General features: G+C 45.9%; 1 protein-coding gene across 5 annotated transcripts in view; it reads left to right on the plus strand.

The window, feature by feature from the left end:
- NAV2 (neuron navigator 2) overlaps positions 1-22509 on the plus strand; it is a 695198-nt gene that overhangs the window by 651087 nt on the left and 21602 nt on the right. For all 5 annotated transcript variants that reach the window (XR_013958993.1, XM_080640408.1, XM_080640409.1 and 2 more), the window contains 7 exons: positions 295-347; positions 5825-5848; positions 5963-6037; positions 10572-10655; positions 11250-11361; positions 13049-13194; positions 16058-16230. Coding sequence is in view for 4 of the 5 variants with exons in the window: in XM_080640408.1 (XP_080496534.1) it covers positions 295-347; positions 5825-5848; positions 5963-6037; positions 10572-10655; positions 11250-11361; positions 13049-13194; positions 16058-16230 (667 nt within the window). In the remaining variant the exon portion in view is untranslated. The remainder of the gene's footprint in view (positions 1-294; positions 348-5824; positions 5849-5962; positions 6038-10571; positions 10656-11249; positions 11362-13048; positions 13195-16057; positions 16231-22509) is intronic.

Below are 22509 nucleotides of genomic sequence, written 5' to 3' on the forward strand. Positions count from 1 at the left end.
TTCATTAAGCAATCATGTATTATTTTGATAGTAGGGAGCGGGGAGGGGGGAAATATTTAGAAGGCTGTAGAAAAAAATGTGGTAACAGAAAATTGACTGACTCTCCTAACAAACTATTCCTTATTTGACAATGACCTATAGCCAAACCAGGAAAGGTCGGGTCAAGGTGAGGTCAAGTTGCTCTGAACCTGGTAGTGCCCTATAATACTCAGTTTCTCCTTCCCTCCCCCTTTTTTTTTTGGTTTCATAGCAGCCAGCTGTGTAATTCACCTTTTCTTTTCTTTTTTTAAATAGTTCATGGATCCTCGCTCTCCTTGGTTTCCAGCACATCGTCCATTTATTCAACAGTGAGTATAAATCAGTGCTGTGTAGCTATGATCATACACACTGGGGTTCCTTTATCAAATATGTCAAGAATAAAATATCAGCATATTCCATTATAAGGGGACCAATTAATTAGGGAACAAGATTTGAAATTCACAAACAGCTATTGACTATAACGTACCAATCAATAAATCAGGAATCGGCTGCTTTGTTAGTGGCATTGTGCTATGCATGGTGACGAGTTAGAATGTGTGAGAAGCCTTGGCCACCTACTGGTGAAAAGAAAGGCCTTGAACAGCATATTTATCTACCTGCCTCAGTTTCTTTATCTGTAAAATAAAAAGAAGAACTGTTCCTACTTGCTGGAGTTGTAATGAGGATTAAATGTTCTGAAGATTACATTTTGCTACAATATAAATTCCTTGAGGACAAGGAATTGTTCTGTTTTTATTCCTCATGCCCAATAGGTGTTCAAAATATAGGCTTCCATAAAATAAGAAAATCCATGTACAGCAATAAATACAATGCACACAGCACAGAGTAAGCGCTCATACATGTTCCCCATCAATGAGAGTTTTGGTGTACAAAGCCAAATGTAATCAAATATGGTACTAGATTGGTTCTGTTCTGTGGTGTTTACTTTTTATACCAGGCACATAAATATTTGGGAATTCCTATAGGGAAAAAATATTTTCTTAATTGAGAATTGACAATTATTTAGCCCTTAATTCTGTGGAGGACAAATGTGCTGTGTTTTTGTTTGTTGTTTTTTTGTGTTTGTTTTTTTTTAAATAATTGTACTTTTGGTCATGCTAGATTTCTGGGCTACATAGCAAGACAAACTATACACTGAGTGGCCAGATTATTATGATCTCTGAACGCATAATAATCTGGCCACTCAGAGTGTGTGTGTGTGTGTGTGTGTGTGTGTGTGTGTGTGTGTGTGTATGTATATATATATATTAGAGGCCCAGTGCATGAATTCATGCATGGGTGGGGTCTGGCCAGCCTGGCCAGGGGGAGGGGACATGGGCAGTTGGCCGGCCTGCCTGCTGGTCGAACTCCTGGTCGAGGGGACAATTTGCATATTAGCCTTTTATTATATAGGATATACACTGAGTGGCCAGATTATTATGCATTCAGAGATCATAATAATCTGGCCACTCAGTGTATATAGCTCCCTGAAGTAAAAGGCCATCCCAGAATCAAATTAAAGAGAACACAGCCTGACTGTTCTTTCTTAGGCCTATGGCAAGCAAAGACAAATGTGGTTGTTGACATGGTTTGATTTGAAGGACCTAGAAATACTCTCTTCAGCTCCTACCCACCTCACTCCTCCAACTCCAAAGTATCTCTTTCTTCAGCTAATCGTCTTGTCTGAAGTTTCAACCAGAGTCCTGGTTTTCATTGTAAAGGCTTTCTGTATAGTAACGTTGGGAAGGGTTGTTTAAGCCGTCATCTACTAGGAAAGCCTAGCAATGGCCTTCTAACTGCCAGGCAGTGCAAACACTAAGTCTTGGTTCTACTATGAAACTCTCTGATCTCGGTACCAGAGATGGTCCTTTCAAACCTAGATTCACCTCTTCAACAGTATGACTGGCACTACATATATGCCAGGTGCTGAGCTAAGCCCTGAGGATATGGTATCAGTGTAGAGAGGAGGCTGCTGAAAGAGGAAGCCAGAGGCACCAGGGGGCACCAAGGGACTCAGGACATGGGACTCTAGTTTCACAGGGTTGGTGCAAAGCAGCCATAGCAGACATTTTAGAGCCCAAGCCCCATGTGTTGGAAGTGTCAACTCAAAGGGGTGGGCCTTTCTCAGCAGAGTGAAAACTGGGTGGCTGGCCTGTGTCAGCCAACCTCGGGAGGAGTTGGGGGGCAGCAGGGAGAGCCTCAGTTTCTCCATCCGTGAGAGTCACAGGTAGGAAACGGTCACTTGCAATTTCCAGCCATGTGCCCTCCTGACAACCTTCGGAAGTTCTTGCAGTCAAAGGTCTCTCTTCCAGCCTGGCCAGCATGGATCAGTGGTTGAGTGTCAACCTATGAACCAGGAGGTCACAATTCGATTCAGTCAGGGCACATGCCCAGGGTGTGGGCTCGATCCCCAGGAGAGGGCGTGCAAGAGGCAGCTGATCAATGATTCTTTCTCACCATTGATGTTTCTATCTCTCTCTCCCTCTTCCTTCCTCTCTGAAATCAATAAAAATATACATTTATTTTAAAAGGTCTCTCTTCCAGTAGTTCTTGTCCTGGGTAGACATGAAGCTGGTGTTTTCATTAAATTAGAAATGGTCCTTTCTGAGTTGTTTTCAATTCACAAATCATAATTTTTCATTCATCTGCATAGCAAGAGACTGGAGGTCCATCTTAATTTTTCTCACTGTATGACTTTAGACAAATCACCGCATCATACTGGGTGTCTCTCAGTTGCCTTTGGTGTCAGACAGCTAGGCAAGATGGTCTCTGAGGTCCCCACAATCTCTGCCATTCCACCAGTCATGGAGTCAAAGGTTCCCATTCACTGTCCTTTGCATGTGCCCTCTCTGAGAATATAGGTTACATTTGCAGACTAAAAAAAAAAAAAAATTAGTCTAACAATTGGATGTTTTCATGCCAGACTAGTCTGCTAATTCCAAGGAAACCTACAAGTCTGGCTCGACTCTGCAACAAGCCAAGAACTGATGTGTGGTCCCTCATCTATTATTAGCGACTTGGTGGTGATGCAATTCTGAAACAAATGCTTAGGCATCTTTGTAAATGTTAAGGTGAACAAGCTCTTGTTTGTTGTCTACAAAGAGGTCTTTGGAATCTCTGAAGTTGTCACAAACCCAGACCAAAGAGTCTGCTTAATTGTCGAGTGTTTTATAGGCTCTTATTGGATGTTAATAGGTTTTTCCCTCTGAAGTCTCTATAATTCTTGGATATTCAAGAATGCCCTTTCTGGCTGAAATATGCCTGTGATTTTATTACAAAGGCAAGAAAGGCAACATGATGCTAAACGACTGTCATGGAGAAGTCATGGCCAACCTATGGAGTAGAGAAAATGTCAGAGGCCACATCTGGCATCGGCCTTGCTTTCTTGACTGGTTAGGGAGCAGCAGTTGAGTTCCATGGGGAGCTGCTAAATGGAGGAGGTCTATAGTTTCAGAAGAGCAGCAGCAGCTGGGGACAAGGTACAAAATACAGGATTTCCCCAGGCTGCTGTTGAGAACAGGGGCCCATTCCCATAGACAGGTGGGCACAGTGACAGTGGCAGAGGCCTGGGAAGGAGTTTTAGGCCTGTTGATGGAAATGTTTAGAAGTAGGGTTGGTTGGTCCTGTATGGATGCTTCAGCTTGCTAACCGGCCTCCACTCGCCTCCCAGATGTTAGATAGCACTGACGTTCTCACCATTAACTTTTCCCCTTTGAATGAGACTTATAAGACAGGGCCTTATTTTTGGAAACCTTCCATGAAAATATAGCTATAGTAAAAGCAGGAGAATGTGCTGATTAAGATCATAGGCTCAGGAGCCAGAACACCTTGGGTCCAATCCCAGCTCTACCACTTACCAGCTGTGACCATGGGTAGATTATTTAACCTCTTTGTACCTAATTTTCCTCATCTGCAAAACAGGAGGTGATAGTATTAGTCAAGGGTTGGATAGTACTACTCCAAGGGTTGCTATGAGGGTTAAATAAATATCTATATATATAAAAGCCAAGCAACTGGAACGACCGGTCACTATGATGTGCACTGTGGCCGGCCAACCAGCCCGATGGGGGTGGGCCGACTGGCCAACTTCCCACAGTCCCTCCCCCCTACCGGCCCGATCATCCCCGATCAGCCACAATGGGGGCAGGCCAGCCAGACCCTACCTGTGCACAAACTTGTGCACCAGGCCTCTAGTTGAATATAAAGTGCTTGGAACAGTTGCCGACATGTGGCACTAATTAATAAATGCTAGTTATTATTACCAGAATGTAAGTAACATGAGGTAGGGGACTTGGTCATGTTCACAGCTGTTACCTAGATTCTTAAACAGTGCCTGGTACATATAGGAAATCAATGAATATTCATTAGGCAGGAGGATGGGGAATGGATGGATGGGCAGACAAAGAAGGATGGAGAAATATTTTCTGGGAGGAAAAAGTGGACCCTGAGGACATCTCCAGACCTTCTCCTGAAAGTGTTTCTAAGATGAGGAGATTGTCCAGCTGTGTGACGTAGGCAGGATACCAAACCTCTCTGAGCCCCAGAGGGAATACAAACTAACCTACTTTATGGAGTTACTGTAAGGATTAGACAGTTTGGTGCCTAAAAATTAGTTGCTGTTGTTAGGAGCCAGCCTGGAGGGCGAGGGCGAGGGCTCTAGGGCAGGGCCAGGAGCGAGGACAGTGGGGAGCAGGGAGTGAAGGGAGACCCACAGAATCTGCCCCAGCTGGGGTCTTCAGGGTCTAATGAATCCTCCCCATTTGTATTCTGAATAGAGAAGTAGACACCAAAGTCAGATGCTGTTTTTAAAAAAAATAATGGGTTTATCCCTAATAAATTTGGATTAGGAGGGAGGTCGTTTTGTTCTCACACTGGCACAGTTGTGTCACCTCAGACATGGGGCCCAGCATGGAAGGTTCTATCCATAGCAGGAGAATGTGCTGATTAAGATCATAGGCTCTGGAGCCAGAACACCTTGGGTCCAATCCCAGCTCTGCCACTTACCAGCTGTGACCATGGGTAGATTATTTTACTGGCAGTAAGAGGCTTCATCTTTACTCCTCAGGATCATAGGTAACTGGGAAACTCAAGGTGGGACAGCAGGAAGGTGAAGGTCACATTTATCCTTATAATCTGGGAAGTCAACAGGCTGGCTGACAGGGGCTCCTGGCCTCCCTTACTCTAGGGGCCTTCCTGTCCTGCAGTGCCCTGGGGAGATGAGAGGGAGGATGAATTGGGGCAGAATTAACTTACGTGCAGGCCTCCCTATTCCCAGGTAAGGTTTGCCAGGTAAAATACAGAGCACCCAGTTAAATTTGAAATTCAGGTGAACAACAAATAATTTTTTAGTATAAGTATATCCCAATATTACATGAGGCATACTTTAATAATAGGAGGAGGAGGAGGAGGAGTAATGGTAATAGTAATAGAATTTAACTGGTTGTCCAATATTTTTATTTGCTAAATCTGGCAAACCCTGCCCTGGCTCATCCCCTTCTCACACCCTGTCTTGAGCCCCTAACCCTGTCACTGTCTCCACATGGGAACAGGGGCTCCTCACAACCAAAGTGATGGGGGTGTTCTAATTCTTCCAAATTTCTTAAAATAATATGCCGTTTGTTTTTGGCCTTCTCAGATAGTCAAATTAATCGAACCAGTAAACCCAGAAAAATAGCCCAGGCAAGAAACGAGTAAATCTTCCAGACTGCTGGTCGCATCCAAATACGGTCCCCGCAGGCTGGACTGCACGGTGCTTTGTTCCTCAGATTAGATTTGATCCTCTAATCTCCCTGTGTTTTCTTTACAGCCAGAAGAAAAATGCCAGTCAGAGGTAAGGAACAGTTTGCTGGTTGGATTTCCACTTTCACTGCCATCAATTATTTTACCCAGCTCAACCTGGAAATGGACTCCCACAGCAAGTAACCCTGTCCCTTTTCACCTTTAGATTCGCAAGCTGCGGCGGGAGCTGGATGCCTCCCAGGAAAAGGTTTCAGCTTTGACCACCCAGCTGACAGCAAATGTGAGTATAGACAGGGCAGCAGCCATCGGGAGGGGAGGTGGCCTCTGCCCCCTTCTGAGCATTACCTCAAGGCCTCCTGCCCCAGAGCACCATGGAAGCAGTGCGGTGTAATAAATAGGACACAGGCTTTAGCATCATGGGTGTGAATGTCGGCGCTGACACTTGCGGGCTCTGTGCTTTGGGCAAACTCTTTAACCTCTGAGCTTGTATTTGCTGCTCTGTATGATGGGTGATGATAATACCTCTCAGGGTTGTCATGTGACCAGTACCTGGAATATATTAAGTGTTCAGAAATGTTCATTTTTCTTCCCTTCCTCTTTCTGAAATTCTCTTCTAAGGAAAAAAAAAGCGGAGGGATCTAAGGCTCCCAAGTAAATAGCTGACTGTTCTGTAATTATAATATACACAATTACGTGTTCAGGGGGCACTGTCAACCGGCATTCAATTCAGCAATTGTTTAAGTGCCAACTATGCCCCAGGCACTATGGGTTCAACAGCAAAGCAAGCAAGTCACCGTCATCTCAGTGTTCTTTGTCTGGTACAGCAGAGAGACAAAACAATTTTGCTATGACATGATAACTGTTATGATCGCGATAAAGAGAAAAGGTTGTGGGAATATGTGGGAGAAGCACCTAACGCATTCTCTGTGGGGTAGGAGGAGATCCAGGAAGGCTTCCTGGAGGAGGTGACATCTGATGGATACTGTATAGGGGAGAGTGCATGGGGAGGACACCATACTAACCATTATGCTGGAAGAATAATTTGTGCAAAAGCCCAAGGTGAAAGATCTTGGTGCATTTGGAGATTATATAAGTAGTTTTGTGTAATTAGAATCTATGGCTTGGATAGGGGGAAGAGGCAGGTGGAGGGGAGGAAAAACGGGGAAGGAAGGAGGCATCAATGAAAGGCAATGGTCAGGGCACATCACAGAGGCTCTCAGCTGTTAGTGGCGACTTCTCAATGAGTTCTAAGCAGAGCTGTGAGTTGGTCAGGTTTGATCCTAGAAAACTTCCCTGTATGTGGTCATAGAATTATAGGGGTTAGAGTAGACACAGAGATCTCCTACCCCATCAGACCAGTCTGTACAGGACTCCTACTGCAGGGCTGAAGCTCAGAAGGCAGAGCCTGAGGTTTGGAAGGTGCTGTGATGCCCCTGGGGCCATGTTTCCTACCCAGGAACGCACAGCCCAGCCTGAGACCACAAATACATGTGTACACGCCGGTCAGAAAGCAACCTGCATGACCCCATGGCAGGCCGTTAAGCAAGAAGTAGTTTCAAAAGGTTATCTTCCGTGGACCAAGAAGCTGAGTCAGTACTCAGAATTAATATTTAGCTGGAGTTTTTGCCCAGGTAATTCCTGCCTCAAGCCTGAGGCTGCTCAAGGAAACCATTTCTCTTTAAAATCTGCACATGGTGCCTCACACAGTGCTGGGCCTTGATAACAACCCCAGTATTTGGTGAGTGTGGTCACTCATGCTCTTTTTTTTTTAAGCTCTCTTACATTTCTAAAAATCTTCGATTTTTTTCCCCAAAACCTTAACATACTAGGCCACTGTGTGTTTTGTAATCCTTCTTTATCTTTTTTACCTCATCCACCATCGGTAATGCTATCAAAAGAACTTCAGAAATTTATGTGAGATCTGGTTTTTGAGACTTTGATCCTATTCAGAAAAACAGCAGAGGTCTTTTTCTGAGGATGGACTCTTTATCTGAATCCAGAACCAACCTCTGACCCAGTAAGCCAGTATCTCCTGGTATAATCCAAATATGTGAGATTTAACAGCAACCCCCCACTCCTAAGTTTGGAACTGCTCCCTTAGGTAAGAATTACTGCTATTAATTATTGAACCTTACTTGTCAAAAAATAGTAATCCTATGTAATAAAAGTGTAATATGCAAATTGTCCCCTCAACTGGGAGTTTGACCTGGGGACAGGGCCAGCCCACCAACCGTCCAGGGCCCCTCCCCCTGGCCGGCCCCGCCCCTGAGCCCCCACCCCCACCCGGCTGGACCCCACTCTTGCACAGATTCGTGCACCAGGCCTCTAGTTTACTTATAATGAACTTGGGTTCGCTCTTCCAATGACCTCATGCTCCACGAGACCTTGCGCGGGGCCGCTGGGACCCTGCTCTCTGTTTCAGAGGAGCCAGCGTGAGAGCCCTGACATTACTACTAGTATTCTTCTAAAAGTGTGTGTTGCTCCTCACAAAGCCAGTGAATCCAGTATTGTTTTAAAGTAAATATTTAGCCTTACCCCACACCACCAGGGTGTTTTATTGTCTGCCATCTCTCCCACAGGCCAAGCTGTGTTTGTTTTTCTAGGACAGACTACTCAGAGCCACCTTCTCGGGTGTTTTTATACCACTTGTGTTTGTTTTCCCGGGAATGTGAGAACGGTGCTGGATGAGAAGGCCGTTGTGGCTCTGAACCAGGCTCGCAACAGCCTCAGCCCATATTTTCATAGTTGCGTTCATGACACAAAGTCGGTCCTTCCGTTTCCCAGCAAAACACAGTCCTCTGGTTCCTCAGAGCAAATGCGGCTTCTTCCTGAGCTTTGCAGAAATGCTTTCTCACTGACAGTCTTCATGGGGTCAGGTTTTGGTTTTTATGGATAGAAGATATAAATGCCCATGAATAGAATCATGGGTGGCAATCAAACAAAGATTTGAAATAAATGGAAATCCAGTCATTTAAATGTGACCTTTCCATTCTTTTGAAATGCATGGATAACACTCATTTTCATTTCCATGTCCTGGCCCACTTCCTTCATCCACTATGTGACTGTCTTGAATTAAATTGGCTTTGGTGTTGCCACATTCTCCAGGACAAACTAAAGTAGATCTCTTTATTTTAAAATGCAAAGGCATTTTCTTGGTTTTTAAGAGAGAGAGAGCATGTAATCAGAAAGAAACTGGCTAGTCCGTTTAGCATTTCTAATACCAGTAGCCCTGCTCCCGCCAGACCCTATGGCTGTTGGAAAAAAGACTGAGCGGGGATCTTAGAGACGATCTTATCTTCCACCATGGTTCTCTTTTGATGAGGTCTGGTGATAGAGGCCTCTGACTCACTCCTCAAATCTCTCCTCCTTAAATGGCAGTGTCCACAGGCCCTCCTCCCAGCCCAGGGCAATGACTTCTCCCCCACAAAGTTGTATCCAGCTCTTACTCTTCACTGTGTGCATCACCCATCTTTCCTTCTAGAATTTTCCAACATGATCAAGTCTTAACTTCCCCCAAAACTCTCAAGAATCCTCCTCATTCCTCCTGTAACCCTCTGTGTGTCTACTCACCCCTCTCCGAGGACCCTTTCTCAATCTCCCTATTCCTATGTTCTGATAGCATTTTTTTGTCATTTTCTCATTCCCAGGCCTCTTCCTTTCTCACCCCTCAGTGTCCATTCATTCCTGTGTTTCACACTTCCTTAATAGTTTATAGACCATTTTCACTTACATTGTTTCATTTAATGCTCATAATAATGCTGGAAAGAAAATAGAGCTCCCATTTTGTGGATGAATAAACTGAGGCCAATAGAATTACATGACTTGTCCATTCTTTATTCTTGGTTTTAACAATATTATTCAGGATCCTCATTCAGCCAGTCAATACATCACCTGCTGCTCTGTGGAAAAAGGAAGAAGGCTTGGTGTTGAAACACAAAGTCGCATCTCCTCCTTGAAGAGGATTGCAGAGAAGAGGAAGATAGGAAAACATCACATTTTTCTCAAATCTAACATACACTTTTTTTTAACATTTTAACACCTTTGAAAATTGGATGCATATTTTAATTATAATTGGTAGCATTTTTAAGCATGTCTTATTAATATAGAAAATAATATTGCAACTGATGCCATTATATACCTCTAACTGAGGTATATAAGAGTGCAGGGGAGCTCAGGGGAAGGTCATAACTCCCTGGGGGAGCAGGGGAAGGGCTCTCTAACTAAGGAGGTAGCAGATGGGCCTTTCAGTGGCTTTTTATTAACAAGGATTATAAGAGGCAAAATATGCCAACCACTTTGTCCATTCATCCTACAAATATGCTCAGTGTGAGCCTCTGCGGTGAGCTTGGTGTTTGATGAACAGAAGGTTGTCCTGCTGAGGAGTGGAGACATGAAGCAGCAGTCACAAGAGCATGGTTATTTTTTACTGTGATACTGCAGTCCATTGTGCTTTTGAGATTAAATCTGAGGGAACCAACCCCATCGGGGGTGTCATGACAGCATGAGCTGAGATCTCTTGAGAAGGATATTCAAAACTTAGTTAGACAGGGAGGCAGCTGTGGGTAGAGCATTGCAGGCAGAGGGCAAAGCATGGATAAAGGCCCTGAGGTGGGAAGAACCATGGGGCGTTTGAGACACAAAAGCTAGAATAACTGGATCCCAAAGGGTACTGGGCAGTGGGGCTTAATAGGCTGAACAATTAGGCAGGGGCTAACTCATGTGGCCCTCTGAGGGTTTCAGTCTGTAAGACTGGCACTGTTTAAGGACGCTCACCTTATAAGGTAATGTAACAAGGGCTGTGTCTCCCCCTCCAGGCTCACCTTGTGGCAGCCTTTGAACAGAGTCTTGGAAACATGACGATCAGGCTCCAGAGTTTGACCATGACGGCTGAGCAGAAGGTAAAGCAGAAAGGATGCTCTTTCCCCTCCCTGTTTGGACTTAACAACACACCTGAAAATAGTATTCTCTTTCATTCCAGATAGATTTTGGATGTACTTCTTGAATTGTTAAAGAGTAGGCATGTTGAGTGAAAATACGACCTAGATGGAGAAGTGGTACATGTATCAGGGACAGATGGTCATAGTCCTATTCCTGCTGGTTTCATGATACCTATGCTGAAAACTGGCCCAACCTCCTGTTTGAGACAAAGGATTTTTAGAACTCCTGTATTCCCTATCATCCTCTGTTGAAACTTGCACTTCAGTTGAATTCTATATAGTGAATGATTTTTTAAATATATTTTTTATTGATTTCAGAGAGGAAGGGAGGGGAGAAAGAGATAGAAACATCAATGAAGGGAGAGAATTATCGATTGGCTGCCTCCTGCACACCCCCTACTGGGATTGAGCCTGCAACCCAGGCATGTGCCCTTGACCGGAATCGAACCCGGGACCCTTCAGTCTGAAGGCCAATGTTCTATCCACTGAGCTAAACCAGCTAGTGCTACAGAGAATGATTTTAGAACAACCAGTATTTTTTTTTCTACTCCTCAGGACTCGGAACTGAATGAGTTAAGAAAAACCATTGAGTTGCTAAAGAAACAGAATGCAGCTGCCCAGGCTGCCATTAATGGAGTAATTAACACTCCGGAGCTCAACTGCAAAGGTAGGAACAGAAACAGCCTTCAGACTGCCTGCCTGCCCTCCCCTAGGAGCCCTCCCCTGACTGTGAGTGATGCAACCTCCCAACCAGAGGCTGGGTGTCCTGTCAGTTGGACAGGTCCTGGGAGGCAAATACTTCATCAGGTGACTTTTGCCCTCTGGGGAGGTAGCTGTTCCATCTCGTCCTCTTCTCTGATGTATCTCAAAAAATGGGAGAAAATTTATTTCTGTTGGCAAAGTGTCACAATATTTCATAGCCCTTATCTTTACTAATGCTTTGGATTTCCATGCTGATGTGGGACAACCTGAAATGGGTTCATCTCATGTTTATCTGCCAGGGCTGACCAGCAGACCCTGAGCGACAGATGAACAGATTACTCCAACACAGGTTTCTGTGAAAGAGAGGGCTAAGGGACTCTTTTACTTCAGTAGTAAAAGCAGTCCTGTTTGCCTGACTCGTTGGCTTTTTGTTGTAACAACAGCTTGAACTTAAATTAACCTCTAGATACAATCATCAGGGTAAGTATTCTTGAGAAAGTATATGCTTCTACAAGCTCAGGTTTTTAAAGATTAAACACAGAGATTCTAGCAAAACACCGCAGGGGATCAGAGTTGTTTGGAAAAGTCAAGGTAGGGGCTGACGCCTTCGGCGAGGTCCCCTCAGAGGCCCCCGACCTTTCAGAGAATCCTCCTTACAGCCATTCCAACCAAGTCCTGTGCTTCCCCACATTTATCCAGGAAAATATTTCTGAGTGAATTGCTTTGTCTTTGTGTCTCCTAGTCGGGGGGCAATGTGGACGTGAGGATGAGTTCCTTCCTGCCGTAATGACCTTAACAGTAATAGAAGTCATAGTGGTAGTGAACATTCATGGACCACTCACTGTGTTCTGAGCATTGTGCTCAGCGCTTCAGTTATTTAATGAATGATCTCATTTTCTTTCCACAACCCTTATGAGTGCCACACTGGTCCTCTCTGTATTGTGCTGATAGGAACACTGTTTTAGAGGCAAGAGGTGATCCTGGAGTAGTTAGAAGCAGAAGTGGGACTAGAGTCACTAGACCCATCTGTCTGACTCTGAAACGGTGCTCTTAAAAACCAGGCTGCAAGTGTAGTTCTGTGCTCATGAAGAAAACTGTCTGCAGACTTTATTTTGGAATCACTGACACTTCAGGCAATGGTATTCCTGGTACCACCGGTGTTTCAGACATTAGGCCTTCTGAGAACTTGATGATAGAGTTGACATGGGAAGGATTAGCAGGAGCTGGGCAGGCAAAGTGGAGGGAAAGGAGCATTCCAGGAAGAGGGAATGGTGTATGGAAGATCCCTGAGATGAAAGGAGGCTAGTGCAGTGAGCAGAGGAGCACTAAAAACATAGGCGACTACCGCTGCAGTTCAAAAACTTATTTCAGTGCCTGTCTAAAGCTTAATAAAGCTTGTGTTGGGGGATTCTCTCTGAGCCTCCCCATATTTATGTAAAGTGGAGAGAGAGTATGGACCCATTTAATTGACCTAATGGTATAGCACCTACCTGCTCAAGGGCCTTAATACTATCAGAGATGAAAAGAAGGTGATGTCTAATAGGAAACACCTAGTGGTCCTCAGGTGTGTGGATTTAGGTGTGAGGTTATTTCCTGGGACAAAGGAATGGGCTCGAGGCAGCAGCTGCTGATATCCCACCTTGGGTCTGCAGGAAATGGTACCTCCCAGTCTGCAGACCTCCGCATCCGCAGGCAGCACTCCTCCGACAGCGTGTCCAGCATCAACAGCGCCACCAGCCATTCCAGCGTGGGCAGCAACATAGAAAGCGATTCAAAGAAAAAGAAAAGAAAGAATTGGGTGAGTGTACATCCAAAGACTCTCCTGCACTGACTACCAGAGCCAGTCTCAGAACCCAGGCTTGCTCTTAACTTCAGAACATAGACCTTTGGGAGCAGACCCAAAGAAGTGGTTTGTGGAGAGGTTTCTACTAAAATCAATGTTGTGCTCAGCCAAACACTAGGATTTACGAAATCACCACCACCTTGTAGTCTTTCTGTGTTCATGAGACTTACTGTGAAGTACTCACCTCTCATTTCATATGTGTCATTTCTTCCTCATCACGTGTGGCCAGAAACCTGCAGGTACTAGAGCAAATTGACTCTTAAGTGGTTTCTTAGTTCCAACGTATTTTTTGGAGTGTTATCACTAATTATCCGTTGTTAATCATAATCCTTATCTATTTATTTACACAATCGCCCATGGTACCCTTAAACCACCCTTCTCTGAGAAATTTTGCAAGTATAATAGAATAGTCTCCATGCAGTGTTTCTTCGTGTTTCCACGATCCCATTGAGCTCCTTGACTTTTTATTCAGAGGCATCTTGAACAGTTTTCCCATTCTCCTGGGGAAGTCCCACTCCTCTCTCCCAACTCAGTCTTTAGTTCTGCTGTTGAGGCAGCAGAGTTCCAGTGGACACTCGCTGCTCCCTGTCTTCAGCCCAAGTTGATCTGACGTTGGCCAGTACTCAGAGGGCCCCATCTGTCCATGCTGACAGCATTGTGTTTTCACAGTAGCTTTGATGTCCTCATTCACTCCATACACTTCTCACTCATTTTGTGTCATCTTGGATGGTTGGCAAGGTCTAGCAATAGAGTAGTTCAAGATTTAATCACTTGGTTACTGATGACTTGTGCTGCAAGCTAAAAGGCTGATTTAGTGTGACCCTCTCATCATTCTGATGGATTTTTTTTTAAAGTTACTAATGGCTTTTAGTCAACTCATTTGCTATGAGTTAAACAAATAGAAGTAATTTGTCATTTGCTATGAGTTAAACAAATAGAAGTAATGTTGCTGTTTCTAATATGCTATTGAGAAATATGGTCTGATTTGATTATCAGAGTGGTGAGAGAGGATTCTTTTCTATGAAAAATCATGACTACTCATTTTCTTCAGTTTTAGAAATAAAACTTACTTATTTTGCTTTAAAAGTTATTACTCTTGGTTATCATTGCAATTGAGGAGGATGGATAATTTGCATCCTCAGATAATCCCCAAGCTTAATTCTGTCTAAATTTTGTAATCTCTTCTTCCACCTGGCATTTCACCAGAGGTAGAGGCAAGGGTTTAGGTTGATGGCTTATGTGCCAAATCCTTCTGCTTCCATAGTACTCTCTGGAAATTATGATCAGAAGTAAGAATAAGAGAGGAATGGGATGTCGATTCGCCCCCAAGCTGGATACATAGTTTGTTATAGATGAAACATTAATGAAAGAAAAATTCCATTAATTGTTTCAGATTGGCCCATTTCTGAATTTCTCAATGGCCAAGAAAGCCCCCAGGCTATGTTTTCAGAAGTAAAGGGGACTTTTGGAAAAAGAGATTACTTTTTAAAAGATCTTATTTTGGGGCCTAGAAAATTACATGCTTAACCATAGCTCTCAGAGAAAACATTGCACTTTAATTCTTTGTTCCCATTAGAATTCTCAGATCCATCTCATGGTTTGGGGAATTTGTGATATACCAGCTTCTTTTTCCCAATATGGTTAATAATTTTTTTAAAAATATCCATTTTTTAGTAATACAGTGGGATGTCTAATTCCCTGCTTATTTTTTTTTAATTTATTTTATTGATTTTTACAGAGAGGAAGGGAGAGGGATAGAGAGCTAGAAACATCAATCAGCTGCCTCCTGCACACCCCCTCCTGGGGATGTGCCCGCAACCAAGGTACATGCCCTTGACTGGAATTGAACCTGGGACCCTTCAGTCCGCAGGCCAACGCTCTATCCACTGAGCCAAACCAGTTAGGGCTAATTCCCTGCTTATTGTGTTATCTCATGTATATATAAGGACAGCAGGAGCTCCTAAGTACATATATCAGAGAGCTATACAGCCATGTTGGGACCAGTGCAGTAGCACAACTACCCTTAGTTGCTGAAGGGGAAAAAAGACATGCCCCCCCCCCCCCCCCCCCGCAAAAAATTACGGCATTGGAGAGATGACTGATGAGAGACAAAACGGTGATAAGCCCAAGAAGGTGGGGACAGTCATTTCAACCAGACAGAGAAGCTGGAAGAACTCGGATTGTAGGGACTTCCAGACTCGCTATCCTTTTCCTTGCATAATGGAGGAAGGTGCCCCTTATGCTTTGAAAGATTTGTGATCTTACTGGAAACCTCCTCTGTGTGTGGTGTTTATAATTAGCCATGTCGTGTCTGAAAAGTCCAAAGCTTTCCCTGTCACTGGCTTTCTCTGTTAAAAATTGTCTTTTTTCCTTCCCCTTCCCCATTTTTGCTTGCATTTTCTCTGGCAGGTCAATGAGGTAAGCAAGACTGTTAATATCAGATACCAAGCTAACCCATCCATTGATATGACTAACCTCATCCGCATCCGTCACCATGTCTGAGCATCCTGCTTCATTGCTGTGTAACCTCATCCTCCCGACATCCCCTGCTGAGCCAGGCTCTGTCTTGCTGTTGGCATCTAGTCTTGACCTGAGAGTAGGCATGGAATGTTACCCACAGGGCCAGTCCTTCGAGCTGTCCACACCAGATAACTCTTCTTCCCTTAATGCACTGATTGGAGAGAGCGATTGGGAACCTTTTTAATAGTGGGAGGAAAACGTGGGAGAACTAATTACTCTTTGGTCTGCATGTCCCTGTTTTGCATAGGCCTGAGTGTTGGCCGTAGCCCCTGCCAGGCTGATGGTGTTGTCTATTCAGTTACGCAGCTCCTTCAAGCAAGCGTTCGGGAAGAAGAAGTCCCCCAAGTCAGCGTCCTCTCATTCAGACATCGAGGAGATGACGGACTCTTCTTTGCCTTCCTCGCCAAAGTTACCACACAACGGCTCCTCGGGTTCCACTCCACTGCTGAGGACCTCCCACTCCAACTCCCTGTAAGTCAGTCTGTCGGGGTCAGATGATGTCTTTGACCCTTAGGAACCTTCTCAAATTGGAGTGACTGAGAGACTTGCTGTGATACATCTGCTCCTTGGGATCCTTGATGTCTTGCCTTCATAGGACTATGCATGTCCCTTCAGTGATTTAAGACTAGAGAGGTTGAAAGAGAAAAGAAACAGGTTTTTGTTCTGGAGGCCACATCACTGTGGATCATTAGTAGGTTGGCCTTGGGCAAGTTGCTTAACCTCACTTTGTTTCCATTTCTTTGTCAAATTGGGGTACTAGTTGTCTACTCACCCTAAGGACTGAACAAAATAAATGGATATAAAAGAGCTACAACCATCCTGCTGTGATGAGGAGATGGTGTTATAAGTGTTGGCAGTGTTGGCTGAAGTTCTGGTTCTTTAGGGTACAAGGCTTAGCGTGATAACCCTTTTCTTTGATCATAATTTGGTGTTGACTCTCGGAGGTCAGCACTCAGAAATTGGAAGTTTAAAAAGTGGAGAGGTTCAGTGACAGTTCTCTTTACCAAAGGGTCTATATTTTGTAAAATGACTCATCACCCTTAACCCCCCTAGTAAGTTTAAAATGAGCGCATTTGTTCAGATCTCTTTGGGAACACAGCTGGTTCTGTTAAGTGAGACACGCATTTGCTCGCTCGGCCTTGGTTTAGGTACTGTTCCACTTGGTGACTGGTTATATAGAAGGGACCAGTCATCTGCTCTCACCCAGCCTGCCTCCCATGATTTCCACTGAGCACCCACTGGTTGTAGTCCATCTAAAAACATCCTGTGACCCATCTAAAAGCATAGGCCCAGATGCTAAGGGCAAGAACAGATCAGAAATGGCATGGGACAGAACCAGGTGGGAGACCCAGGTGTCCCCTTAGAAGGTGGCCCAACTGGCTTCCTGAAACAGTGAGAAAGATGCCCCTGCCCCTTGGGCTGACTTTTGTTAGAGACCCGGCCAGGAGAGAAAGAATTGAATGAAGCTCAGGCCGTCTGCAAGGACAGCGCCTGGGAGATAGTGCCTGGGAGAAGAGGGCCACTGTGCCTGGGCTTGAATGGCCACTGAACTGGAGTGAGACATCTTAGTTTCCTCAATGGTGAAAACGGGATTCGTTACATCTGCCTCACTGGATTTTTGTGAGGGCCAAGTCAGACACTGTGCATGAAGGGCTTCCTTCTTCTTGTTCCGTCCTCCTCCAACTTGAGGAGGCCAGGTCTGTGGAGCCATCCCTGAGTCCCTTCACGCAGCCAGCCAGCCCGCTGAAGACAGCAACTACACAAGGGTCCCAAGGCCAGCTTCCCCAGTGGGTGCAGGAAATATGGGCAAGAGGATGGGCCAGGCTTCGTAGCTCGCCAGCTGCACAGACCACATGGCAGACAGGCAGCGGAGGAGGAAACACAGCATGGGCCCGCCCACCAATGAAGCAGGGCCCTGCAGGGGCCTTCATCTTACTTAAGCAGAGTAGTAGCCCTGTCCCTGTGGGAGCACCTGGTCTGAGGGTGGCTGCAGACACATGCACTTTCGTTATGGGCGAGGGTAAACCTGAGCAGGGGGAGTGGGAGGAGCACTGAGGCCTGGACTCCAGCGCCACCCACTACCACCACCCAGGGCCCTGTGTTCTTGTGCGAAGGATGAGACCAGTGTTGAGAATGCCAGTCCTTTCTGACCTGCCCAGTGCTTAAGAGGTAAAGGACCAGTTGCCTGTGGCTGCCACATATGCCATCGTTCTGGAGCAGAAAAGAAAGGAGCCCCTTACCTCTGCTTTCTTTCTGGATTTAAACTTTGTATAGAGCAACCTGTGTGAGCAGGGCACTACTCCAGATGTTCCGCAGAGACCAAGGAGGATTCCCACCAGATTCTCACCCCTGGGAATCAGGGGCTACTAGGGACAGGACACAATACACTTCACTTCTGAGCTTCTGTCTGTGCCCGGCACTTTTCCTGGCTCCAGTTACAACCATGTACAGGACAGGTACATTCCTGCTCCAGTGGACCCGTGTACCAGTGGGAGAGACAGACATTCAACACATCCCTCTGAGTAAATTAGGAAAATCAGACAGTGCTGAGGGTTAATGCTGGGATGAAAACAGTGTGTTGGGATACAGAGCACCGTGGCAGCATCGTTAGACAGCGTGGTCAGAAAAGGGCCTATGCAGGGGTGGCATTTCAGCTGAGACCTGCATGGCAGGAGCAACCGCTGGTTCGTTCCGGTCAGGAACATGAGCTGCTGTAACAGATTCAGTCCCAAAGCTCAGGGGGGATGTTTGTCTCTGGTTTCCTCCAAGCTCGGTGCAGACATTCTTCGTCAGCAGGTGGCCTGCCAAGGTGATGCAGGCACCGGGTCTCTTCCACTTGTGGCCAGCTGTCCCATGGGGCTGGAGTCCTCGGGTGGGTGCTGTGTCCCGCCAGCTGTGCAGGAGGGGGAGGGGAATCATGCAGGAGGATTTTATGGGCTGTGTCTGGAAGAGACACGTGTCACCCTGTCCCACAGTCCACTGAGCAGGACTCGGGGTCAGCCACCTGCAAAGGAGGATGAGAAACTGGTGTGCCGGGAGGGAGAGGGAACAGGCAGGGCAGCCTTCCTGACTTGAGAAATAAGTAGCACAAGGAGCCTACGGTGGAAACAGGCCTGGGGGTCTGAAAAACGGGGCTGGCGAGCATGGCTGCCCCATGATGGGCAGGGAACCAAGGCCACAGAGATAGGCGGGGCCTCTTGCATGTGAGGCTTTGAAGTCCATTTGCAGCTGATTTCATAGGATGGGTAGATGTTGGAAGTTTTAAGCAAGAATGTGAGATCTGAAATAGTGTTTTGCAAAGATTAGTCTCTGCTTTGTGAATAAGGAATATATAGAGGGCAAGAGTGGAGGAAGGGAGATCACATAAGAGGCTGAGAGTACACTCCCCCTCGTCCACTTCCTCTCCTTTGAACACTCCAGTCACCCTCCCCACCGATAGCCTGTGCCCTTTCAGTGCCCTCTGCTGGTGCACTTTTCCCCAAGAGATGCATTTCCTGCAGGTGTCTGCTCAATGTTATCATAAGGCCTTGCCTATGCATCTTGCAAAAAACAGCATCCCCTCTCCCCACTCCCATTTCATTTATTACCATTGCAGATATCACCAACCTGTTATGTACATTCTTCTCGGTTATCTTTGCTTTGTCCCCCACCATCCCTTCACCACCATCCAAAAATCTACAGTCTAAGCTCCATGGCTGGTTTTGCAGGCATTGAAATATTAGGTGCGATGAATGAGTGACTGATGCTAGTGGGAGTCCTGGGTGGATTTAGGATATATTCTGGAAGAGAAGTTGGAAGCACATGGAGATGTTTGAGATGCCCAGGAGACATTCACGTGGAGATGTCAACCAGCCGAGAGTTCGTGGAGGTATAGATTCGGGAGATGTAGGCTCATCACTGGTGTTGAAAGCTGGGAAACGAGGGATTCCCCAAGGGGTTGAAGGGAGATGGAGAAGAGCAGAGGGACAAGGGCTGAGCTCTCGGACACTGACATTTGAAGAAGAGAAAGTAGAGCAGCCCGTGAGGTGGGAGGAAACCCAGGAGCAGAGAGAAGAAGCTGTTTGGAGGCAAGAGCACTAACTGGGTCCAGTGCGGCTGGGCGGCCATAAGATGAAGAGAGCGGCGATGATGCCCTCAGCCATGCAAGGCCCCGAGACCATCTGGGGAACTCTCGCTCCAAACCACTTTCCCACAGGGATTGGGCGGGGCAGACTCAGCTCTCTAGCACTTTCGGACATCCCACAACATCCATGCACAAGGAGAGGTTTGTTTTATTTTTGTTTACTTTTCCAAAGGCTGGGCAGAGAGCAAATGCTTCTCTCCAACCTTGAAGGGTTTCTAAGAATGTGCAAATCTAGACATGAGAGGGGGTTCAAAGAAGAAACCAAAAGCGGAGGAGTCAGCTCTCAGCAAAGGCCCTACCCCGTGGGCGACAGGAATGGTGCTGTGGGAAAGCAGTTTCCCACACTCGAGGCGTTTAAAATTAGGCATGCCAACAGCCCTGCCTTCCGGACAAGACAGCGGGAATGTGCTGGAACAACGTGTGGAAAAGATATACATCTGGTTGCTTCAGGAAGTGGTTCCTGAAGTGAACAAACTTGTACTGAGTGCCTGCTGAGTGCAGGGAGTGACACCACAGCGCTGGTGTGAGAAGGAACCGAGGTTGCAGGCTTCGCCTCGAGCAGTAGGGACAGGGGCCACTCTCGGAGCTGCTGCAGACCTTGTTTTCACCGTCATCTCTGTGTTGTAGGCCATACCTCCGTGTGGCCTTGCAGTGTGTGTTTCTGAGAACCGGCCTGTGTGGAGGGATCATGGGTGGGCCTTGTGCAGACCTTCTTCACCTTGGTTTGCTGCCCTTTGCAGAATCATTGGACAAGCTTCGCAAAGTTTACCTATGCTCTATATTCCACAGAGTCGGGTGCGTGCTGAGGAATTACTGTGTCTCTTGCTGGGAAATCTTTCTAGGGAAAAGGTACAGACCATGTAGAGGAGACTGGAGCAGAGTGCCTGGCTGTGGGTACAGGCAGACCAGACTGACCCAGCCAGCATGAACCAAGGCCAACTGGTCTCTGCCATGAATTGGAGCCTTGGAGATCTGTGCATGGTCGGGCTGAGACCATTGTCGCAGTGGAGTTGAGTTCAGACTTTTCCATTTGCATCGAAAACTATAGCTCCCCCTGCAAAACTCCCAAACCAAAAAAAAAGCATGACTATATTTAAGTCTTACTTACAAACCCCGGCTATTCACAGTACAGAGCTTAGGTGGGAAGTGATTGTCTGAATTCTAAAGATATTTTTGTCTCTCTAGCCCCATTAGTCCCAAATCTGTTGGCCTGAGTCTCTCATAGGGAATAATTATAACATTTTCAGGAGTCCTTTAGATGTTTCAGTAGATTTTGAAGCGGAGAAGTTTCCTTGGCTGCTGACAACTCTTAAAAATGGGAGGTGGTTTTACTCTCTTTGTATTTCTCCAATCAAAATAGTTCAGGGACAGGCCAAGAAACCAGCAACAAAGAGATTTGGCTGTTCAGGTGTTAGTTTTCCTTCTAGCCTTTCTGCCCCCGAAATACAGTTATATTCCTTTAACGATTATAAATGGTTTTTCTTTGGCAATTAGCATTTCCACACCCTCAACCAGTCTTACAGGTCAGGTTTTGCTTGGCCCCAGATCCCATCCCTGTGTTTTATGGACGGGCTGCAGGATTGTTTCTGCAGAGACCACATGTTCCCCATGCCTTTCAGAGATAATCAGCTTCAGCTTTGTAACTGCATGAACTTGGGGTTGTTTGGTTTTGTTGGGTTTTTTTGGTTGTTGTTTTCTTTTTCTTCTGTTCAAAAAAGTCAAAGCTTTCTATTCTGGATCGCCCCTCACTCCAAGCCCTCTGATCTTTGAAATAAACAGAACTTGTTTTTAATAGAACCATCTTTTCTAGCATTACAATTCCTCCTGACTTTTATGATCTTCCACTTTGGGATGACTTGCCAGGTGTCTGAAGAGCAAACTTAACTAAATCAAATAAGGAGCCCAGCCTAGAAGGACCACCTTTTAAGAAAGAGGGACTCCACAGGGTCCCACCTCCCTTGAAGGGGAAGTAGCTGGGAAAGACAGACAGATGGCCACACTGCTGCATACGTTTCAGATACATCTTTGGCTTCCATGTCACGTGGTCCTCTCTGCTCTCTAACCACCTGAGATGCTGCTCTTCCTTGCCATGAGCTTGTTAAGCAGCATTGGGGCCAGGGGAATGAAAGAATGTTGCTCTCTAGACACTTAGAGGGGTGGGTTTTAGTGGCTAAAAGAACTAACTCCAACCACCTGTATCTTTTGGTTTCTTCCTTTTTATGGCAAATAAAAATCACCCCCTCAGCTGCCTGACCCTGGAGTATCTAATCTTTAAAACAGACAGTTGACCTCGTTTCTCTGAGTGGGTTTAGATCTCAAGGGCCATATGGTGTCATTATAAGGGCCCAGCTGTGTACATATTGGCAGGGGTGGGGAGTCAAACTCCAAGGTTACTACTCCCCTTTGCTGGCTCTGTTTATCCTTAGATTATTGGAACTTTGCTAAAAGAAACACACAAAACCATTCTGATTGCCAGAGCTCCACAAAGATAAGAATGTAGAGAAGCCATAAAATCTCTGAATTTCAGGTGCTTTTGGTATTGTCACCTCCAGGAAGCATGGGGCAGCTGGTTATGGGCATGGGACAGTGGTCAGTGGAGGCCAGGAAGGAGGTAAACTCAGAGCACC

This window comes from Plecotus auritus (assembly GCF_963455305.1).
Source record: "Plecotus auritus genome assembly, chromosome: 9".
Classification (NCBI taxonomy): Eukaryota; Metazoa; Chordata; class Mammalia; order Chiroptera; family Vespertilionidae; genus Plecotus; species Plecotus auritus.